We start from the raw sequence: 22226 nt of genomic DNA, 5'->3' as shown, positions 1-22226 counted from the left end.
TATGACGGATTGTGTAGATAGTTTGGATCTCCCACAATGAGTCATCAGACTCCATGGAGGTGCCCGTACAATAATAATAATATTAAGATTACAAATTCCAATAAATTTGGGTTTAATGTTAAGTTGGAACATTAAATATATTCATGAAAAAAAATTAAGAGAGAAATTCACCTGAGTCAATCCAATTGCTGCTAAACTTGTTCCATATGCGGCACTTGTTGGAGGTGCAGGTTGAGCAGCTTGCTGTGTTTGAGCAGCAGCAACCACGGCAGCAGCTGCAGATAGGCCAGGAGTACTAGGTACTCCAGCAGCTAAAGTTGGTGTACCAGTAGGCAAAGGATGTGCAGTAGCTTGAGCAGCCAATACTGATGTACCCAGTGTTGGTGCAGTAGGAGCAGCAGTTTGGGCAAGACTAGCTCCAGCTGTAACTAGAATTTGTAAAACAAATAATTTTGTTAAAAGAGTAAACACAATTTCTTGCTAATTCAAATTATAAAAAAGAATTATTAATTCATAAATTAAAATTAATAAAGCAAAATGTTTTTAAAATACAGAATTTTTGCAACATTGTTGGGCCGTTTAAAAGAAGAACTGAAGAAAAAAAGCCATGATTGGCACACAAAAAAGTGCTCTTTCATCAAGACAATGCACAGTCCCACACATTGGCAGTCACAATGTCAATATTGCAGGAACTGAGAATTGGTTCCACACCCACCGTATTTTCCGGACCTGGTCCCATGTGATGACTTCTTGTTCCGAAACTTAAAAATTTGGCTAGGTGGGAAAAACGTTTCTTCGAACGAGGATGTCATCAAGGCTGTCAATGACTATTTTTGCACAATTTGACAAATCCTACTTTTTAGATGGGATGAAAAAATTAGAAACTCGCTGGACCAAATGTGTACACTTTGACAGAGACTATGTTGAGAAATGAAGGTGATTTTTTCCAAAAAATGTGTTTAACTTATTTTTTTTTACCAAACTTTTTCAAACAACTCTCATATAAATAAGTCTAGCCATACATATTGTTACAACTTGAACAGCACATAAACCTTTAATCTATCAGTAAATCATTTACAGCTTTCAGCATCCACAAACCACCACATGTATAACATGCTATATGCATATTATACACTATTTGAAATGTCTCCCTTTTGCTTTCATGCACATCCAAAGTCTGTGAGATCATGTATCAATGGTGGCATGCACAACATTCATTGGAAACACTGTCACTGCTCGCTAAAAATCCACATTCAGACTGGCAATGCTGGGGTGTTGTTTCTTGCAGGCTACTCTCTCAAACTCTGACCATAATTTGAAGTCCAGCTGATTCAGATCAGGACTTCCAGATGGCCAATCTGAAGGTGATATGTGATCGGGAACATTTGCCTCCGACCAATATTGTGTAGTCCTCACCTTGTGTGCAGGGGCTGAGGCCTGTTGGAAGGTCCACTGCTTACTGTGAAACAAGATGCTGTTCAGGGGCTGTGCCACAGGCTCCAGCATGGTATCTTAATACATGCTAACATGCTAAAATTTCTTTGGCAGAGGATTTGCACCCTTTCTTGCAGAAATGCAACTTGAATACCCCTGATATGTCACTAACATGAGAGATGATAGCCTCTCCGAATCCTGTGTGCTATTGCACGTGCTGTGCAACCATCTGGAGCATATATCTAATCGTTTTGGCAGTTAAAAGATTCTTCAATGGTGAAAATCTTCTCATCTGTGAAAAGGATATCTCTACGTCTGTTGTTCATATACTGCCAGAGAAATACCTTGGATTTTATAACACTGCATCAATTGTGGTGTTAGGAAATATCCAGTAGAACGATGATTAGAATGGTCATTAGTAAATACACGTGACATTGTTCTCTGCAAAATGTTCATCTCTCATGACATCACCTTCTGAGTTCTCAGAGGATTATGGCAGAGGCATGTCTTCACAGCCTGTTGCGTCCTAATGCATGGTTGTCGATTTGTTCTTTGGCAGACAGATATGTCTCCGGTATAGTTATAACAGTTAATAGTCCAATACACAAACATACTGTTGATCCTGAGTGTTTTTAGCTTATTGGAAATAACAGTGGCTGCATTCCAACCTTGTGAAGAGCTATTTCAGCTACACAGTTCCCAATTTCCTCACTGCATGTTAACCTGTATAGTTAGACAACTCTCTCTTTCTCTCTACTGATAAACATGTGAATGTTGACTGTGACCAGCGCCACTAACAGAACCAAGCTCACACAATGCTGTGGGCAGCACAGGAATGTGTAGAAGTTGTCAAGTATTTATGGCAAGACTGTTTTACATGTATATTTTTGTGATCACTTAATGGTCAATGCCAAATAACTGGGAGACCTTCACATCACCTTTCAAGAATTTGGACAACTGACTAGGCCTTCTGACCTAATTAATGTCCAAATCTTACCTTCATGTTATTCTTAAATTCACTATGTTATTGTGGTAGTGATGTTTTCTCCCTGGTGCAAGACACCAGAGTATACAGAGGATTTGAAATTGAAAGTGATCATCATTTGGTCCTGAGTAGGATAAGTCAGCAGTTAGAATTGAATTTCATATTGAAAAAAAGAACATGTAAGAAAGTTTTAAAGCGAATAAAAGTTGAGCAGCTGTGAAATGTAGACTATAATACACAGATGTGAAATGTAGACTAAAATACACAATTATTCAAGAAAAAATGAAAGAGTTTGAGAAAAACATTGGAGATTTAGTGGCAAGCTCTGCAGAAAACACTGATTGATTCAGCCAGAGAGGCATGTGGTGAGGTTGTCTGCAAGGATAGAAAAATCAGAACTCCATGGTGGACACAGCAAGTTAAAGAGACAGTGAAGATAAAGAAGAAAACATATCAAAAGTTTGTGGCAAGTAAGTCAGCTTATGCTCTTAGAGAATACAGAGACAAATGTAAGAAAGCTAAACACTTTGTAAAACTAGCTAAACAAAAGTCATGGGAGGACTTTGGAGAGAACATAGAAAATAAATATCAAGAGGGTGGCAAGATATTCTGGAGGTTGTTGAAGAAGCTCAGAAATGGAGGAAAGAGTGCTGTAAAAGAAATTAAAGATGGTAAAGGTGACATGAAAACTGGAGAAAAAAATATCCTTGAAATATGGAATAATTACTTTGAAAAACTGCTAAATGAAACAAGCAGTGATGAAGACAGCACAGTAGTAAAAAACACTGCCAGGCATGCAGTCAGGAATACATATCCATACTTGAAGTAGAAAAAGCCATCAAAAGCTTTAATGTGGAAAGGCAGTAGGAGTAGATGATATTCGACCAGAAATGCTCAAGTATGGAATATAAAAGTCTTACAGAGGCTGCAATGCATAGTTCAGAAAGCCTGGACAGAGGGATGAATTCCTGATGATCGGAGTAGATCTCTCATAGTACCCATATATAAAAAGGGTAATAAAACTCAATGTGAGAATTACAGAGATATTTCATTACTGAGTGCTCCTGGTAAGATATATGCAAGTATACTTGAGAAACGGCTGAGAAGGATTGGGGAAGAAAAGCTTGGTGAAGAACAAGCTGGATTCAGGCCAAATAGAGGCTGTCAATCAGATCTTCACTTTACAACAGATAGTTGAGAAATCATGGGAATATAACAAAGATCTGGAAAAGGCATATGAGAAGGTGCCAAGAGAAAAGCTATTCAAAACGCTACTGTTATATGGTGTCAATGGGTATTATATCAAGCAATACTTAGTCTTTATTTGAGTTGTAAGTCAGCAGTTTAGAATTGAAGGAAGTACAGGAAGATGGTTTAATGTTAAATCTGGTATCAGACAAGGATGTACTTTATCCCCTCTGTTATTCATTATCTATATGGATCACATTAGGAAGAAAAGTGGTATTAAACTTGATATCAAAATTGGATATGTTAATCTCTTTGCTTTTTGCAGATGATGTTATACACTAGTGGCCAAAATTGTGGAAACCTTTTGGAAAAAGTGTATTTTTGAGGTTTGATGGCTCATAATACCACTTTTTTTTTGGTGTAAAAAATTATATATCAATAGAAACATAATTTAATCAAGAATGCAACAAAGTTTGTTCAATTATCTGTATTCTATGAAAAGTTATAGCCAAATAACCAGAAAAAAGAAGCACAACTTGCTTAGGTTGATATGAAGTAGCTTTCCTTCATTTGAATGTAGCCAATGAGCATGAATGTTTAGAGAGCTACTCAGGTGTCATCTTGTTTTGGCAATGAGCCAATAAGGTCACAGTAGGATTCAGTTATTGATGTCATGTATTGGAGCTGAGAGGAGGACATTTGTCAGTGTGTTATGTGATTGCTATCAAGTTGGTTTTTTTGTGTTCTTTCATTTAGTGAGCTTGTAAAACGTAATAAAATTAAAGAAATGGTGCAGAGATAATGTCTGATGTAAAATAGTACTATTTTACATCAGAAAGCAATGCAAAATAGTACTATTAAGTGAACAAGGCACAGTCATGAAAAAATTATAAGAAAAACTGGTGGAAACTTAACCAAAGGTGGCATTTCTAAATTTTTGAAGAGGTATAAGGAGACTCAGTCACTACAAAACCAGACTGGTAAAGGCAGAAAAAGGTGCACAATAGCAAGTGATGATAGAAGAATTGAGAGACTGTGCTTATGTGACAGAAGAAAATCATCTGGGTGTATACAAGATGAAATGGCACAATACAATGTGAAGTTGAGTGCAAGGACTGTTCAGCACAGACTGCAGGAATTTGGTCTAAATGTTAGAATTCCATGAAAAAAGCCATTTTCATCTCTCAAACAAAGGTTGAAAAGATTAAACTGGGCTAAAACCCATGTTAACTGGACAGCGGAACAATGGGACATTGTTATTTGGAGTGATGAGACCAAAATCTCCCTGTTTGGTAGTGATGGCATAAAATACGTAAGGAGAAGAATCGGAGAAGATTTGCATCCTGATTGCATTACACCTACAATGAAAAACCCACTTAGTGTTATGATCTGGGGTTGTATGACATTGAAAGGTGTGGGCAGAATTTGTGATTAATGGGAATATAAATACCCAAAAATACATAAATGAAATACTTGAGCCCAAACTGAAGCCTTCTGCACGTGATCTTTTCCAAGATAATGAAGCATTTATATTTCAACAGGATTCAGCTCCATGTCATATTGCTGCTGTGTGCAAAAAGTGGTTTCAAGATAATCATATTTCACTACTGGGGGCTGGGATTATCCCAGACCTTAACCCAATCGAAAATCCATGGAGCTGACTAAAGAAACTTGTTAGTCAGAAGCAACCCACCAATAAAACCCAATTAATAGAAGCAATAATTCAATCTTGGTTTCACATTATAACAGCTGCTGAACTTAAAAACTTGGTTCACTCCATGGGAAGGCGTTGTAAGGCCGTAATTAATGCTAAAGGTTACCCAACAAAGTATTAACTCACATTGTGAGAATTTTTGTATATCTCATTTTTTCTATGTGTTTCACTTTTCTTCTTTATAACTGCTGTTCTAATAAAAAATCCTTCATAAAAGTTATTGCATTACATTCTTGATTAAATCTTTCCATTGATATATAATTTTATGGTATTACTCAAAAAAAAAAGTGGTGTTATGAGCAATCAAACCTCAGAAATACACTTTTTCCAAAAGGTTTCCACAATTTTGGCCACTAGTGCTTCTGAATAAATCGCTACAAGTCTGCAAGATTCTCTGACTAAACTGAATAACTGTTGTAATAGATATGGTATGAAAGTCAGCATTAAGCAACATTTCAGCTTAGGCATGATTTTTAGTGAATATGGTAAATTAAATATGGAAATAGACAACAGAATTAGTAAAGCTGGTATGGTAGGAAGTCAACTGAATAAATTTACATGAAATAAGTGAGAAATTAGCCAAAACACTAAATTAGCTGTATACAAGACAGTGTTCAAACCAATTTTAATTTATGGATCTGAGAGCTGAGTCAGAAGTAAAACACTTGACCAAAGACTAGAGACCGCAGATATGAGAGTCCTGAGAAAGATTATAGGCGTGAACAGATGGCATCAATGGCAATATCATATTAAAAACGAGGATATTAGGAAAGAACTTGACATTGTCAGCATCCAGGAATGCGTTAGCAGAGCTAATTTCAGGTGGTATGGTCACTTAAACAGAAAGGAAAGGAAAGATTAGCAAAACAAGTGTTCTCTGCCAAGTTGGCAGGAAAAAGACCCAAAGGAAGACCAAGATATAGGTGGATTGATACAGTAAAAAGTGTCTTAGAAGACAGAAATATAAGATCTGATAATATTGGAGTCTTGACAGGTAACAGACTGATTTGGAGGAAAATTGTACATACGAAGTTAGTAATGATGTAAATTTCTCATGTAGTACTATCATATCCTGTACATCCCTTGATGGTATATACCAGAAATTTGATGACGATGATGATCTTACCTCCACATGATGCACTCCATTAGTAGATATCTACTAGATACTGAATGAACAAGGATGGGCTAACGATTTGGGACTGCCAACCAAACTGTACTCTCTATTGGCTTAAACCACTAATGTATATGATGGTATAACATGAGATTTCATGCCCACTGGAGCATTGCCCAGTTAAACAAGGACCCAGCTGTCTTTGTCAGGGAACCAGGCCAAACAGTGAAAAGTTAGCTACCGCAACAAGCTCCAACTCCACATCTAGAAGAAGAAACCTAACATTAGAAGAATAGAAAATAGGAACCATCAACATAGGATGTATTAATGGAAAGGAAACAGAACTAGCAGAAGAACTGGAAAAGTACTATGTGGACATAACAAGCATCACTGAGACAAAGAAGACTAAAACAGGAAAGATTGTACTAAATAATTAATATAATATGTTATATTCAACAATAATAATCAAGAAAAGGAAGGAGTAGTGATGGCATTCAAACATAAAGATAAATTTGATTGGAAGCAGTTTCAAGTAGAGTTAAGTGGGCAAACTTCAAAATGGGAAAATGGACAATGAAACGTATTTGTGATTAAGGTACCACAGAAGATTCTTCTAAGAAAGAAGTGGAGGAATTTTTCAAGTCATTAGAGCAGGCAGCTGAGAAAAAAATGGAAAAAGTAGTCCTTGTTAGAGATGTGAACAGCAGAGCAGGAAATGAATCCCACCAGACATATACAAAAGTTTGGGGAAAATTTGCACAAGTTCACGTGGAGAGAAGACACAAGAAATAAGAAAAGCTTCAGTGACTACATCATTATTAATAGTGCCATCTTCATGTTGGTTCAGGATACAAGAATGTACAGAGGATTTGAAATTCAAAGTGCCCATTCATTTGAAATTCAAAGTGCTAAGCAGGATAACAATGAATATCACATTGGAAAGAAAAGTATGTAAGAAATTTTAAAAATATCAAAGTTGAGCAGCTTTTACAGGTAAACTGTATAATCAACTATATACAAACATTAGAAAGTATTTTACCTTGGGTATAATAAATGTTAAAGATACCAAGCTATTTTAAACCTGGTTTTACTCCATTTCCCAAGTAAGCAAACAGACAAGTAAGTCAAGTTTGCACCTGCAAGTATTGCAAGTCTAGGTGATCCCATACGTAGTGCAAGACCAAGGCAATATATATAGACATAATAGACATAATATATACAAACATTATTGAAGAAAAAAATTAAACAGATTGAAAACAAAAACCAAACGTTGGAATCTCGGTGACAAATTCTGAAGAAAACATTGATTGATTCAGCTACGTAGGTAGATGGTGAAGTTGTCTACAAGGGCAAAAAAATAATAACTCTATGGTGGCACAACAAGTTAAAGACGCAGTCCTGGAAAAGAAGAAAGCATACCAAAAGTTCCTAGCAAATAAGTCAGATGCAGTAAAAGAATACAGATAAAAATGTAAGAGAGCTAAGCTATGTGTAAAAGTATCTAAACAAAAATCATTGGAAGATGGCAAAATGTTATAGGAGCTATTCAAAAAAACTCAGAAATCCAGAGGAGTACTGTAAAAGAGAATACATATCAATACTTCAGATAGAATGTCATCACAAACCTGAAATGTGAGGCAGCTGTAGTAGATGATATTTGACTGGAAATGGTTCAGTATGAAGGTATAAAAGTTTTGCAGTAACTACACTGCATAATTCAGAGGGTATGGTCAGAAGGTCAAATTCCAGATGCATGGGGTAGAACTCTGATATTTCCCATCTATAAAAAAAAGGGAATAACGCTGTATGTGAGAATTACAGAAGCATTTCTCCTAAGTGTTTCAGCTGTATAATTGAGAGGAGACCTCCACATAGCCTTTAAAGGAATGCAGAGAACCGACCAGGGCTTCTGACTTAATGTCCAATCCTCACCTTCTCGTGGTGCACCCTGTTGGGTATCTACCTGGATACTGAACGAACGAGGATGGGCTGGCAATTTGGGATTTAGTCGACCAAATTGTATTTTTACTGGTTAATAACCAAAATAAAAAATGACGGTACAATATGACAAAATTTCATGCCGGCTGGGGCATCGCCCGGTTAAACAAGGCCCTCGTTGTTTTCACCAGGGAACTAGGGCGAACAGCGAAAAGTCAGCTACTGGAACAAACCTGAAAACACACCCCAACTCAACATCACCAGAGTTAAAGATCGGTACTATCAACATAAGAAGCCTGAATGGCAAAGAAATGGAGCTAGCTGAGGAATTAGATAAGTACCAGATCGACATAACAGGGGTGACTGAAACAAAAAAGACCAAAACTGGTGAGATCTTTCTGAGCAATAAATACAAAATGTTATATTCAGGCAATGGCAATCAAGGAAAAGAAGGAGTAGCCATAGTATTCAACAGAAAATATGAGGCTAATCTTCTTGAATGGCAGTCAGTCTCAAGTAGAGTAACGTGGGCAAATATGAGAATGGGGAACTGGACAATGAGACTTATTTGTGCCTATGGTCCCACAGAAGGTTCTACTAAGGTAGAAGTGGAGGAATTTTTTGAGGCTTTAGAAAATGCAACTGACACAATGAGAAAGGAAAAGTTGGTCTTTGTTGGGGATCTAAATAGCAGAGTAGGAAATGATAGTGAGACATACAAAAATATTTTGGGAAAATTTGGAGAAAAGAGCAAAGCTAATAATAATGGCAAATATCTGTTGGATTTCTGCTCAGGACAAGGACTGGTTATTACTAACACCATGTTTCAACATAAAAATGTGCACAAATTCTCATGGAGAGAAGAGGCAAGGAATAAGAAAAGTCTCATTGACCATGTTATATATTCGCGACGAATCTTTATCTGGAAGATTTCAATCAAAGGTGAGTTGGCTGATCTCATACGAAGGTAGCAGGATTTTTTTTCCCGGAAACTCGGGTTTTTCATCCTACATACATACAAATCGGCCCTTCAGAACACATGCAATTTACAGACAAAAAATACTAGTTGTAGTGGGCGAGAGATGACGTTGATGGAGATGATTGGTAGTAGAAGTTCGATGTAGTGGTTGAGACAGTTGTAGGTATCCTCCCGCGATAAGTCTTCGGACTCCTTGGAGATATCAGGAATAATAATAATATGTTATTGTTGATAGTGATGTTTTCTCCCTGGTGCAGGACACCAGAGTGTACAGAGGATTTGAAATTGGAAGTGATCACTATTTAGTCTTGAGCAGGATAAAACTGAATTTCATATTGAAAAGAATAACATGAAGAAAGTTTTAAAGCGAATAAAAGTTGAGCAGCTCTCAGATGTGAACTGTAGACTAGAATACATTTTATTGAAGAAAAAATTAAAGAGTTTGAGAACAGTAATCAAACCTTGGAGATTCAGTGGCAGGCCTTGAAGAAACCCCTAATTGATTCAGCTATACAGGTATGTGGTGAAGTTGTCTGCAAGGATAGAAAAATTAGAAATCCATGATGGACAAGGACAGTTAAAGAGGCAGTGAAGGAGAAGAAGAAAGCATATCAAAAGTTCCTGGCAAATAAGTCAGCGTGTGCTCTTAGAGAATACAGAGACAAATGCAAGAATGCTAAACACTGTGTAAAACTAGCTAAACAAAAGTCATGGGAGGACTTTGGTAAGAATATAGAAAATAAATATGAAGGAGGTGGCAAAATATTCTGGAGGTGTTGAAGAAGCTTAGGAATGGAGGAAAGAGTGCTGTAAAAGGAGTTAGAGATGATAAAGGTGACATGAAAAGGGGCAAAAAAGATGTCCTTGAAGTATGGAGTAATTACTTTGAAAAACTGCTAAATGAAACAAGCAGTGATGACAGCACAGTGGTAAAAAACACTGCCAGGCATGCAGTCAGGAATACATATCCATACTTGAAGTAGAAAAAGCCATCAAAGGCTTAAAATGTGGAAAGGCAACAGGAGTAGATGATATTCAACCAGAAATGCTGAAGCATGGTCGTATAAAAGTCTTACAGTGGCTGCACTGCATAGTTCAGAAAGTCTGGACAGAGGGACGAATTCCCGATGATTGGAGTAGAGCTCCCATAGTACCCATATATAAAAAAGGGAAATAAAACTGATTGTGAGAATTACAGAGGTATTTCCCTACTCAGTGTTCCTAGAAAGATCTATGCAAGTATACTTGAGAAACGATTGAGAAGAATTGTGGAAGAAAAGCTGGGTGAAGAACAAGCTGGATTCAGGCCAAATAGAGCTGTCAGGATCAGATCTTCACTTTACAACAAATAGTCGAGAAAGCATGGGAATATAACAAAGATCTGTATTTAAGTTTTGTCGATTTGGAAAAGGCATATGACAAGATGCCAAGAGAGAAGCTATTCAATACGCTACTGTTATATGGTGTCAATGGTGCATTATATCAAGCAATACTTAGTCTTTATTTTAGTTGTAAGTCAGCAATTAGAATTGAAGGAAGTACTGGAAGATGGTTTAATGTTAAATCTGGTGTGAGACAAGGATGTACATTATCCCCTCTGTTATTCATTATCTATATGGATCACATTATGAAGGAAAGCGGTATTAAACATGATATCAAAATTGAAGATGTTAATGTCAGCTCTTTGCTTTATGCAGATGATGTCATACTTCTAAATAAATCCACTACAAGTCTGCAAGATTCCCTGACTAAATTGAATAACTGTTGTAATAGATATGGTATGAAGGTCAGCAATAAAAAGACAAAGACAATGAAAATAGGCAGAATTGTTGAAAATGTAAACTGTGTTGTGAATGGAGAACTAGTGGAACAAGTAAAACATTTCAGCTACTTAGACACGATTTTTACTGAAGATGGTAAATTAAATATGGAAATAGACAACAGAATCAGCAAAGCTGTTATGGTGGGAAGTCAATTGAATAAATTCATATGGAATAAGAGAGAAATTAGTCAGAACACTAAATTAGCTGTATACAAGACACTGTTCAAACCAGTTTTAACGTATGGATCTGAGAGCTGGGTCAGAAGTAAAACAATTGACCAAAGACTAGAGATGCAGATATGAGAGTCCTGAGAAAGATCAGAGGCGTGAACAGATGGCATCAATGGCAATATCATATTAAAAACGAGGATATTAGGAAAGAACTTGACATTGTCAGCATCCAGGAATGCATTAGCAGAGCTAATCTCAGGTGGTATGGTTACTTAAACAGAATGGGCAAAGAAAGATTAGCAAAACAAGTGTTCTCTGCCAGGTTGGCAGCAAAATGACCCAGAGGAAGACCAAGATACAGGTGGATTGATATGGTACAAAGTGCCTTAGACGATAGAAATATAAGATCTGATAATGTTGGAGTCTTGACAAGTAACAGACTGATTTGGAGGAAAATTGTAGATAGGAAGTTAGTAATGATGAAATTTTTTTTCATGTAGTACTATCATATCCTGTACATCCCTTGAGGGTACATGGTAGGACTTTGATGATGATGATGATGATGATGGTGTTTCAGGTAAGATTTATGCAAGCATAGTTCAAAACAAGTTAAGAAAAATGTGGAAGAGAACCTTGATGAAAAACAAGCTGGACTTAGGTAGTAGTCAGAATCAGATTAGTCACAATCAGATCATTAAAGTCACCTAGAAGTAGTCACAATCAAATTTTCACTTTATGACAAATAGTTGAGATATCATGGGAATAAGACAGGGATCCATACCATAGAAAAGAATTTCAAAACACTACAATTATATGGTGCAAATGGAACATTATACAGAGGAATACATAGTCTATATTTAAGTTTTCAATGAGCAGCTGAAGTAAATACAGGAAGATCTTTTGATGTAATATCAGGGGTAAGACAAGGACAGACATTATCTCCACTTTTATTCATCACCTATATGGATTGCAATATGAAATATACTGGTGTTGGAATTGGAGATATCAAACTTAGTTCTTTGCTTTATACAGATGATGATGATGTTGTATCCTTAAATACATCCAGTGCAAGTCTCTAGGGTTCTCTGACTAAACTGCACACCACCTGCAAAAAATTCTGCATGAAAATGAGCAATAAAAAGTGTGAAACTGTGAAAAACAAAACTGTGACAATAGGCAGGAACATAGAAAACTTCAGCTGCATTCTGAATGGAGATCCTATAGCACAAGTAAAACATTTCAGATATCTAGGTGCAATTTTTAGTGAAGATGGCAAGTTAAATCTGGAAACAGACAACAGAATAAGCCAAGCTGGTATGGTAGATAGCCAACTGAATAAATTTTCAAACTTTTTATTATGCCATCTAGTAAATCCTGGTTCAGCTGAATGTAAACAAACTTCAAGTCTCCTCTCCCTCTCCTATTAGATAAATTCAACAAATTACATTAAATAATTCTCAGAATAGTCACAATACACTCTCACCATGCACTTGCTGCATATTCTCTGAATACCTTGAATTCTCTTGATATTAATTAAACTTTAGTGAATAAAGTGTGAGCCAGAATCCAATATTGACCTGACTAGAAACTTCTATTTCATGAATACCTACCAAACAGGTAACCATATTAACTTGCCTTACCGATATAATTCTTGAATTTAAATTCTCTATCAAACAAAAAACTACATTCTTGTGTTCACTGCTTGCCTGGACTCAGTGGGAATACTGAGTGGACAGTATTCCCACTCTTCAACCACAATGCAGGTATAGATGTTTGTGGCTGTCTTACTTACTCTGTGTGGAAAGGGCAACTGCAACTCAACCACTTCTAGCAGAGACATCACTCCCCAAACCCTAGATATCCGAGACATTAAATGTGAAAAACTGTGTTCATTAACTCCTTTTAAAGTCTGCCATTTCAACTTATATCCATCCAATACCACCTTTGTGCCAAATCACATATACCAGAATTTTTTTACATTAAACTCCAGTTCCCAGTTCACTCTTCCAATCTGTTAAGTTCATCCAGTCTTCCAAAAGTTGACTATTCTACAACTTTACATCTGTAAAGAGAGAAATTTTTATACTTTATAGAAAGCAAAATCATGTTAGCCTGAGTGATTAGGATCTCTGTTCTCTAGTGAACAGGCTGCAGGGTTCTAATACTACCTCAGGCATGGTTGTATATGATTGTCCTTAGGCGGTAGATGAATGTCATTACCAAAAATTTCATTCCCTAGTATGAGATTATTAACTTAACACTCTCCTTATTGGAGGCTTGAAGTGGCCTAAAAAGTTCCATGTTTGGTATGTAGAACAGGGTTTCTGGACCAAGCAAAAAAATGAATTAAAAAATGCAAATAATAATAATAATAATAAAATATTACAAAAATTAATGGAAAAAAAAAACAGAAAAAAAAAGCCCTAGGGTTATAATCTTTCATGGATAAGAGTCACATGTTAAGTATCCATGCTGGGTCTTAAAGGAACTTCCTTTAAAACACTACTCCCTATTTTCTATATGTCAATCAACTTCTCATATGATGATTACCAATCTCATTAAATAATTATACCTTTTTAGAACATTTTAATCAGCAGGTTCTTATGTGGAATGCAATTAAAGCATTTCCTGTAATTTAAAAAATAAATAAATAAATAACATCATAAACTTGGTCCATTTCCTTGATGATCTCTCAGCAAAAGAGATATTCTCCTTTGTAATCTCATAACTTTTCTGAAATAATCATTATTCAATCTACTGAATTAGTAATTTTTTTGTAATCTACACACTAGAGCTTAAAAAAACCTGTAATACAACATAGGGAAAATAGCATGGAGTGGGCTGTTCCAAAGAACAGAAGTAGATGAAATGAAAGAAAAGGATGAGAAGTTAATTTTTTTTATATAGACTTAAAGGCAAGGTGTATATGAATATTGATCAGCAGCTGCTCACATTTTTGCTATGTTTAGTAAAAAATGTAGGATGGTGGAGCAGCATTCATGAAAATACCTATGGAAATTGTACAGTAGTGCCATAGTACCTTTTGTCATCAAAAAGAAATTCACATTGCTAGTCTTTATTGAGTAGGGGAAATTTGCATAAAATTGATGGTTATACATAGTGAATAGGTCCATGTGAGATTGGTAGCTGTCTCCTAGAAACCTGGTGGCTAGAAGTGATGAGAGATAAAATAAGAGACTGGTGAATTTGTTTAAAAAAAAATTTTTTTTTTCTCCACATTATGTACCTCAGTACATAATGTGACATCATGTAACTCTTGGAGAAGACATTATACATTTGACATTATAATTAGCAATAACAATGGTTATCAAGAAAGATTAAAAAAACAAACAAACAGAAATTAAATTGAATTAACACTAATAAGGAATACTGAGTTATACAGTTTCCAATAATGATTTTAAGTTTCATGCCGAATATAGAAAATATATAAAGTTCGGCGAGTCCAAGCGTAAGCAAATAGCTGGGTTTCACATTATGGGTAAATACCAAGAATAGTGAATGGAGCTTGCTCCACCCTTACTATGAGTTGCCTCAGTGTTGCACTACCAAATAGGTCAGGTGTTGCACTATCCAGGTATTTGCTTACGCCTGGACTCGCCGAACTTTATATAGTTTCTATATTCGGCATGAAACTTTGAGTTTCTTATTCGGCTATGAAACAATATGGGATGTAACATCCCTTAACTTAAATAGTTCACGTCGCCGAATTGAAGCCTTTGGCTCTTCATATAATTAATTAATGATTTTAAGTATTCTAGCTTTTCACTTTGAGAGATTCTTTAGACATAAGGGATGCCCACATGGCTAACCAATTCTTGAGTAGCTTCATATTTATTTGGGGGAGGGGGAGAGGAATCGTCTAATACCTGTTATTTCCAAAGGAGTAAGCATATCTTCTTTGGGCCTGACTAACTTTTTGATGATTAGTGGACAGTGATCATTGCATCAAAACACTATGGGGGGAAACTCTACAGTTATATTCTATGAGAATTACAGAGGTATTTCCCTACTGAATGTTCCTGTAAGATTTATGCAAGTATACTTGAGATTTTAATGGAAGGGAATCTTGATGAAGAACAAGCTGGATTCAGGCCAAATAAAGGTTGGCAGGATCAGATTTTCACTTTATGACAAATTATTGAGAAATCTTGGGAATATAACAAAGATTTGTATTTAAATTTTGTACATCTGGAAAAGGGCATATGACAAAGTGCCAAGAGGAAAGCTCTTCAAAATGCTACAGTTATATGGGGTTAATGAGACATGATATTGAGCGATACACAGTCTCTATTTAAGATGTAAGTCAGCATTTAGAATGGAAGGAGGTACATTAAGATGGTTTGATGTTAAATCAAGTGTGAAACAATGTAAAAATGAAATTATTATTATTGCCAAAATTATTATTATTGTCAAAATGAAATGTAAAGCATTTGAAAAATTGATGTACTTACTAGATTCTGAAGTTGTGTTACTTTTAATTTTTTTTATTTTAATTTAAAATTACTAAGTGTTGTGTTTTGCAAAGACATTCTTGTTATGCTAACAGAGACAACGTGTCAGCCATTATACTTAACTTCTCGCTTGCCATTTACATGGAGTGTGCATGCTTGCTAAGAAGATTGATGGGTGATTGGCAGCTGACAGAGAGCACATTCATTATCAATGTAATGAGAAAAACAAGAGAGAGCTAATGGAAGTTTAAGAACACAGACCGGAAAATTTTGTTCTTAGGAAGTTTTACATGATAGTTGGAAAAATATTAATAGAAGATTCCGAAAAAGAATCGTAGAACTAATAGTCTTTGACTGGAGGAGTTGAGACCGTCAATAAGTATTTTGTAAATAAAAAACAATATTGCAGTAGGCATTCTAATTGAATATTCAAGGAAACTTTGAATGGAAAATTTCATCTTCTGTCTTAAGGACACACACCAGATTTTTATTGAAAAACAATTGGTGAAATTTAAAAGAAGCTTTTTTTTTTTCTCCAGTACTATAATTAGTAAATTGTGCTTTAAATAGAACTGCAAGAGGTAAGAGTATTTATACTTCAAAGAGACAGGGAAAATAATATCGTATGCTACATAAGGGTGAAAAGAAAGGATCCCATAGAAAAGAAGGAGGAAATGTTAATATTTCCAGAAAAGGCCAACAAAGAAACTGACAATGAACATTTTGTTATTGTGAAAACAAGGTGCTTAGTCTGGTAGATGTGATTAACTATATGTTAAACATCCAGTAATAGAATGAGTCAGAGAATGGGTGATTTTAATATTTTGGGATAAGAAAATCTTTAAAGTGTAGATTTATTTTAGAAGGCCTCGGATCCAGTATTTTGTAGTTATGTAATTTTATTTAAAGTGTACATATTGTTTTAGTTTTATTAAATGTATATATTTTTTGTATTTGGTCTTGAGTGAGTGATTTTCCGGATTCTAAAAGAAACAGTTAAAAGTCATTGCACCAATCAGAATTGAACCCTTGTGCAATAATAAACACTCAGAATAAGAAATCTTCTTTATAGGAATGAAATAATAAAAACAATCTCTAAACAGGTACACATTATCTCCACTGCTATTTATTATCTATATGGATTACATTACGAAGGAAAGTGGTATTAAATCCTATATCAAAATTGGCAATGTTAATCTTAGTTCTTTACTTTATGCAGATGATGTTATACTTCTGAATAAAACCAATGCAAGTCTGCAAGATTACTTGACTAAATTGAATGATTGTTGCAATAAATCTGGTATGAAATTCAGCAATAAAAAGACAAAGACATTGAAAATAGGGAGAAACATTGAAAACATCGACTGTATCCTAAATGATGAAGCTGTAGAGCAAGTAAAACATTTCAGCTATTTTGGCACACTTTTTAGTGAAGATGGCAAATTAAATTTAGAAATAGCAGAATTAGCAAAGCTGGTATAGTATGGAATAAGAAAGAAATTAGTCAAAACACTAAATTAGCTGTATACAAAACAGTGTTCAAACCAATTTTAAGTTTTAGATCTGAGAGCTGGGTTAAAAATAAAACATGTGATCAAAGACTGGGGACCTCAGATATGAGAGTTATGAAAAAGTTTAGTTGAGTAAACAGTGGTATCACATTAAAAATTAAGATATTAGAAAAGAACTTACCATTGTTAGCATTAAGGCTGTGTTAGTAGAGCTAATCTCCGATGGTAAGGTCACTTAAACAGAATAAGAGAGGAAAGATAAGCAAAACAAGTGTTCTTTGCCAGGTTGGCAGGAAAAAAGACCTAGAGGAAGACCAAGATGTAGATGGATTGATACAATAAAAAGTGCCTTAAAAGACAGAAATATAAGATCTGATAATGTTAAGAGTTGAAGAATAACAGATTAATTTGGAGAAAAATTGTTGATTGGAAGTAGCGTAATTTTTTCATGTAGTACTATCATGATTATCCTGCACATCCCCTGAGGGTACATATCAGGCATTTGTTGATGACAGTGATATAAACTGCTGTATCTTAGAGGAATTATGTTACATTTTTTAAATACTCTTAGCATCTAGTAACCCTTACCATCCATACAACGCGATGTTATTCATGGGGGATAGATGACTTTAATTGCCTAATGCATCATGCTTTTGCTTATTGGAGGTCTGAAGTTGCTGTTACCATGTTGAGTCTTCAGAGCAGGGTCTGGTTTCTGTCCTCTTTACAAGCACTACAGCTGATTAACAGACAACTGACTAGTGAGTTAGTACTTTGCTAGTCAATCAGGATAGTGATCAGGATCACTCTATGTGCTGTTAATCAGCTGTAGTGTTTTTCAGAAATAAAATTTATTAAGTCTACTGTGTATTTAATGGCTTCACCCAGTCCTTTATTAGCAAAATCATTAATGGTTATGGAGCTTCTAAATCACCTACACGCCCAAACAAGTTATCAACTGTATTGTTATCCCTTATATCAATGGTATTTCTGAGAGGATCGCCAGGCTACTTAGATCTGTTGGTGTCCAATAATGTTTGTATATTTGAGAATACAATTCATCTCCAACTGTTGATAGTCATATCAACAATAACATAATCATTAATAGAAATTAGTGATGAACCATGATATGCCTATGTAATATCATGTGATACCTGAAGTAAGATTATTTCAAAATAATTATAAACATCAAGAATTCTGGTAAGTAAAACTTAATTTATAATCCAAATTTTCTAAATGTAGAATGCTCTTCAACTGCTTATATGAAAAGGGTTGATAATGTATAGTTACAATAACTTGAACAAATAACTTTTACCACTACAAAGGCTGTAAAATTATCATACTATTAGTATGAAACTTACTGAAAGAAAACATGGGAACCCAATAAACTCTATGTTCTGAAACACCTACAGACATAGGATACACCGGGAGGGATAGGGCTAATCACTTTATCCTTGTGTACAGTTGCGGTTAAATGAATAGTGAATGAACTAAATTAAAAGTAATATTTAGTGGTTAATACAATTCTTCTGACAAAATGAAATATGCATGATAGTGAGAAAAAGTAATTTACCTCTGGCCCAGGGTGGATTTTTTCCAGTTGCAGCAAACTGTGCCATCATTTATTTCTTTGATAACTTTCTCATTCCTGTCATAAAATATACAAATAAATATAACTTCATTTAAAAATAATAAAAGGCAGCATGTTATTTATTGCACACTATCAATAGTGGACTACATAATTTTTTGGGTCTGAAAAGGTTTAGTGCCATTTAGTCAGTATGCTAAACAAAAAAAAGACAATTTTCCATATAGCATAACAATTCTTCACAAAATAATGTTTCTTCTTCTTCATTTTTCCCCTCTTTTACCTTGCAGTGTCGAAGGTTTTCTATTAATTTAACCGCAACCGTACACAAGGATAAGGTGATTAGCTCTATGCCTCCTGGTGTATAACATGTCTGTAAAAGTGTTGAGCTCTCAAGAAAGTCAGTTTGCCTGTTTATGGGATGAAAAACCCCAAATAAACTGGGAAGAAAAAACCCTGCAGTCCATGCCCAAGATTGGCTAACTTGGCTATGACTGAGAAAGATCCTAAGCTCCTCACGTCAGCATCAGGGATCAAACCCAGGACACCCCTTTCCCAGGCATATGGATGCGAAGCGAAAAGCTACTCAACTAACCGCGTGGACACACAAAATAATGTACATACATAATTTTCTATGCTCTCAGGTGGAGTGAAGAGGATTAAGTAAGGCAAGGCAAGGTATGATGAGCTGTGTGCATGACAAAGGGACCTCCTAGATGAGTCTTTAACAACATGGGGGGGGGGGCCTTGGGAAAATAAGATATATATACAGTCATGTGTTTATTTGGTAAACTATTGGGATGAAAATAAAACTGGATAATTGTGTCTTGGGGGGGGGGGGGGAATTGAGAATACAGTTTATTTAATACATCTTTCCTTCATTCTTATACGGTAATCAGAATACAAGGTTGGTCTGAAAAGTTCTCGGCCTCGACCATAGATGGCAACCATCAGCAAGTTTTTTTCTAAGTTGGTATATCTGTCATAAGCATCCATATGAAATTGCAAGTCATTCTATCAAGTAGTTTGTTTTATGCAGCTGTCTGAAGCAAAAGTATTGTCTGTATCCCTTGAAATGGATAAGATTGAGTATCGCGCAGTTATAAATTCTTTGTAAAAGAAGGTTTAATGCCAAAAGAAATTCATTCGAAGTTCATAAAAGTTTATGGGCGCTCTTCTCCTTCATTCTCGACAATTAAGAAATGGGCTGCCAAGTTTAAACACAGCCGTACCAGCCTTGAAGATGATCCATGCGAAGGACGTCCAAAAAGTGTAACAACAAAAGAAATCGTTGATCAAGTGCATGATATGGTATTTGATGACTGTCGAGTCAAAGTGCGTGAAATTGTTGAGACTATAGGCATTTCAACAGATCGTGTAGGATATAGTTTGCATGAAGAATTGCAAATGAAAAAGCTTTGCGGAGGATGTGTGCGCTTGCTCACAGATTAAAAATGCACTCGCATAAAAATTTCTGAATGCTTGGAGCGTTTTAACAAGAATAACGGATTTTGTATGTCAATTTATTACTACGGATGATACTTTGATTCACCATTACACACCAGAATCCAAACAGCAATCAAAACAGTAGACAGAAGCCAGTTGATCAGCACCAAAGAAGACAAAATCGGTTCCATCAGCAGGCATCGACGTTTTGGGAATGCCAAAGGTATTTTGTTTATTAATTATCTTAAAATGGGTAAAGCAATAACTGGGGAATACTATTTCGTGAGAAAAGACCCAGTTTGCAGAAGAAAAAAAATCATCTTTCATCAGGACAATGCACCTGCTCACAAAGGTGTTTTAGCAATGGGAAAATTAAGGGATCTGCACTATGAATTGTTGGAACATCCACCCTGTTCCCCAGATTTGGCTCCCTCTGACTTCTATCTCTTCCTCGATGGTCAACGTTTTCCTTCGAATCAACAGGTTCATTCAATACTCCTCAACTGCAATGATTGCAGTTGAGGAGTATTTTGCAGATTTACTGAGAACCACTACAGAGACAGGATAATGGTGCTGGAGCATTGCTGGAATAAATGTATTAGTCTTAAGTGAGATTATGTCGAAAAATAAAAATAATTTTGAAATTATAAATTCGTTTTTTCATTATTAGGCCGAGAACTTTTCAGACCACCCTCATACATCTCTTAGAAATTATGAAAACAACATATTCACACACACACAAAAAAAGATACTCATAAAAGTACAGTCATACCCCGAAGTTACGCGGTAGGTGGGACCTACAAAAAGCGTGTAAGTCGGATTCGCGTAACTCGAGGAATAATTTTGCATGTAATTTATATATACAAACATACAAAATATTAGTTAATTGGGACCAAAGGTTTACAAAAACACCTATTTTTTTTAATAAATATAATCATAATTATAGTTTTTCGTACATAAAAAAGAGAAAGTTATTTTTATGTCGATCGTTTCATAAAATCTAATAGATTCGCCTGACAGCATAATGTCTTTTTCTTGTCACGCAAAATTTCTTCATAGTAAGCCAATGATTTTTTATTCCTTGCCTTGTGGCTACAATTCGTTCCCCATTAGAATCTATGTCCTCCAAAATCTGTAAACATTTCTTTTATGATTGTTCTTACTGTGGATTCGTGTAGACCGAACTTCTTTGCTAGCTCACAAATTTTCATTCCGCCTTCAAAATCCTTAATAATGTTGAGTTTTGTTCCCAAAGTCGATGTTTTTCTTTTCTTGCTAGCTATATCAGAATCGGACTTGCTTCTTTTGGACAACATTATTATTTTTTATGTGATAAAATTTGTATCAAGAACATAACATTAAACAATTGCAAGGTTTGTAGACTATAAAAAAAAGTGTATGAATGGAGAACGCGCAAAATACGTCAGTGCTTGTTCACAGCATGTGCGACACTGGCGAATGCAGCCAGCACCGGAAACATATGACTAGTGGTGAAGTGGAATGGGAATACATACATATAAGAAATCACGTAACTCCGGATTCGCGTAAATAGAGATAGCATAAGTCAGGGTATGACTGTATACATATACCAATTTGATTGGAAAAGTACTTGTTCTTTACATCATACAAAAACCTGATATGAACAGAAATTTAAAGAAACCTGTGAAATTTTAATTAATTGCTCTAATCTTAACAATAATGGTGGAATAAAAATCCCAAGAATTTGGATGGCACATATTCAGCCCACTTAGTTCTTCAAGTTTTTCAGCAAACCCTGACTTGAGGACTAAGCAATTTTTCAACTTTTATTGGCCACCATCCATACTGGTTTGATTAAATTTATATGCATACTTATATGAGTAACTTT

The 22226-nt window shown here is 35.4% G+C and overlaps 1 protein-coding gene across 4 annotated transcripts in view; it reads right to left on the bottom strand.

Moving 5' to 3' along the window:
- Window positions 1–22226, bottom strand: part of LOC150096338 (cell division cycle and apoptosis regulator protein 1-like) — a 557664-nt gene that overhangs the window by 491273 nt on the left and 44165 nt on the right. For all 4 annotated transcript variants that reach the window (XM_090408838.1, XM_090408841.1, XM_090408840.1 and 1 more), the window contains exons 2-3: window positions 18899–18973; window positions 172–428 (exon numbers count right to left, since the gene is read on the bottom strand). In XM_090408838.1, the coding sequence (XP_090264964.1) occupies window positions 172–428; window positions 18899–18947 (306 nt within the window). In that variant the 5' untranslated portion in view covers window positions 18948–18973. The remainder of the gene's footprint in view (window positions 1–171; window positions 429–18898; window positions 18974–22226) is intronic.

This window comes from Typopeltis vanoorti, chromosome 19 (assembly GCF_054136105.1).
Source record: "Typopeltis vanoorti isolate ZY-2024b chromosome 19, IOZ_Tvanoo_1.0, whole genome shotgun sequence".
NCBI classification, from domain to species: Eukaryota; Metazoa; Arthropoda; class Arachnida; order Uropygi; family Thelyphonidae; genus Typopeltis; species Typopeltis vanoorti.
The sequence above is the reverse complement of the archived record's forward strand: the minus strand, read 5'-3'. Positions and strand labels throughout refer to the sequence as shown.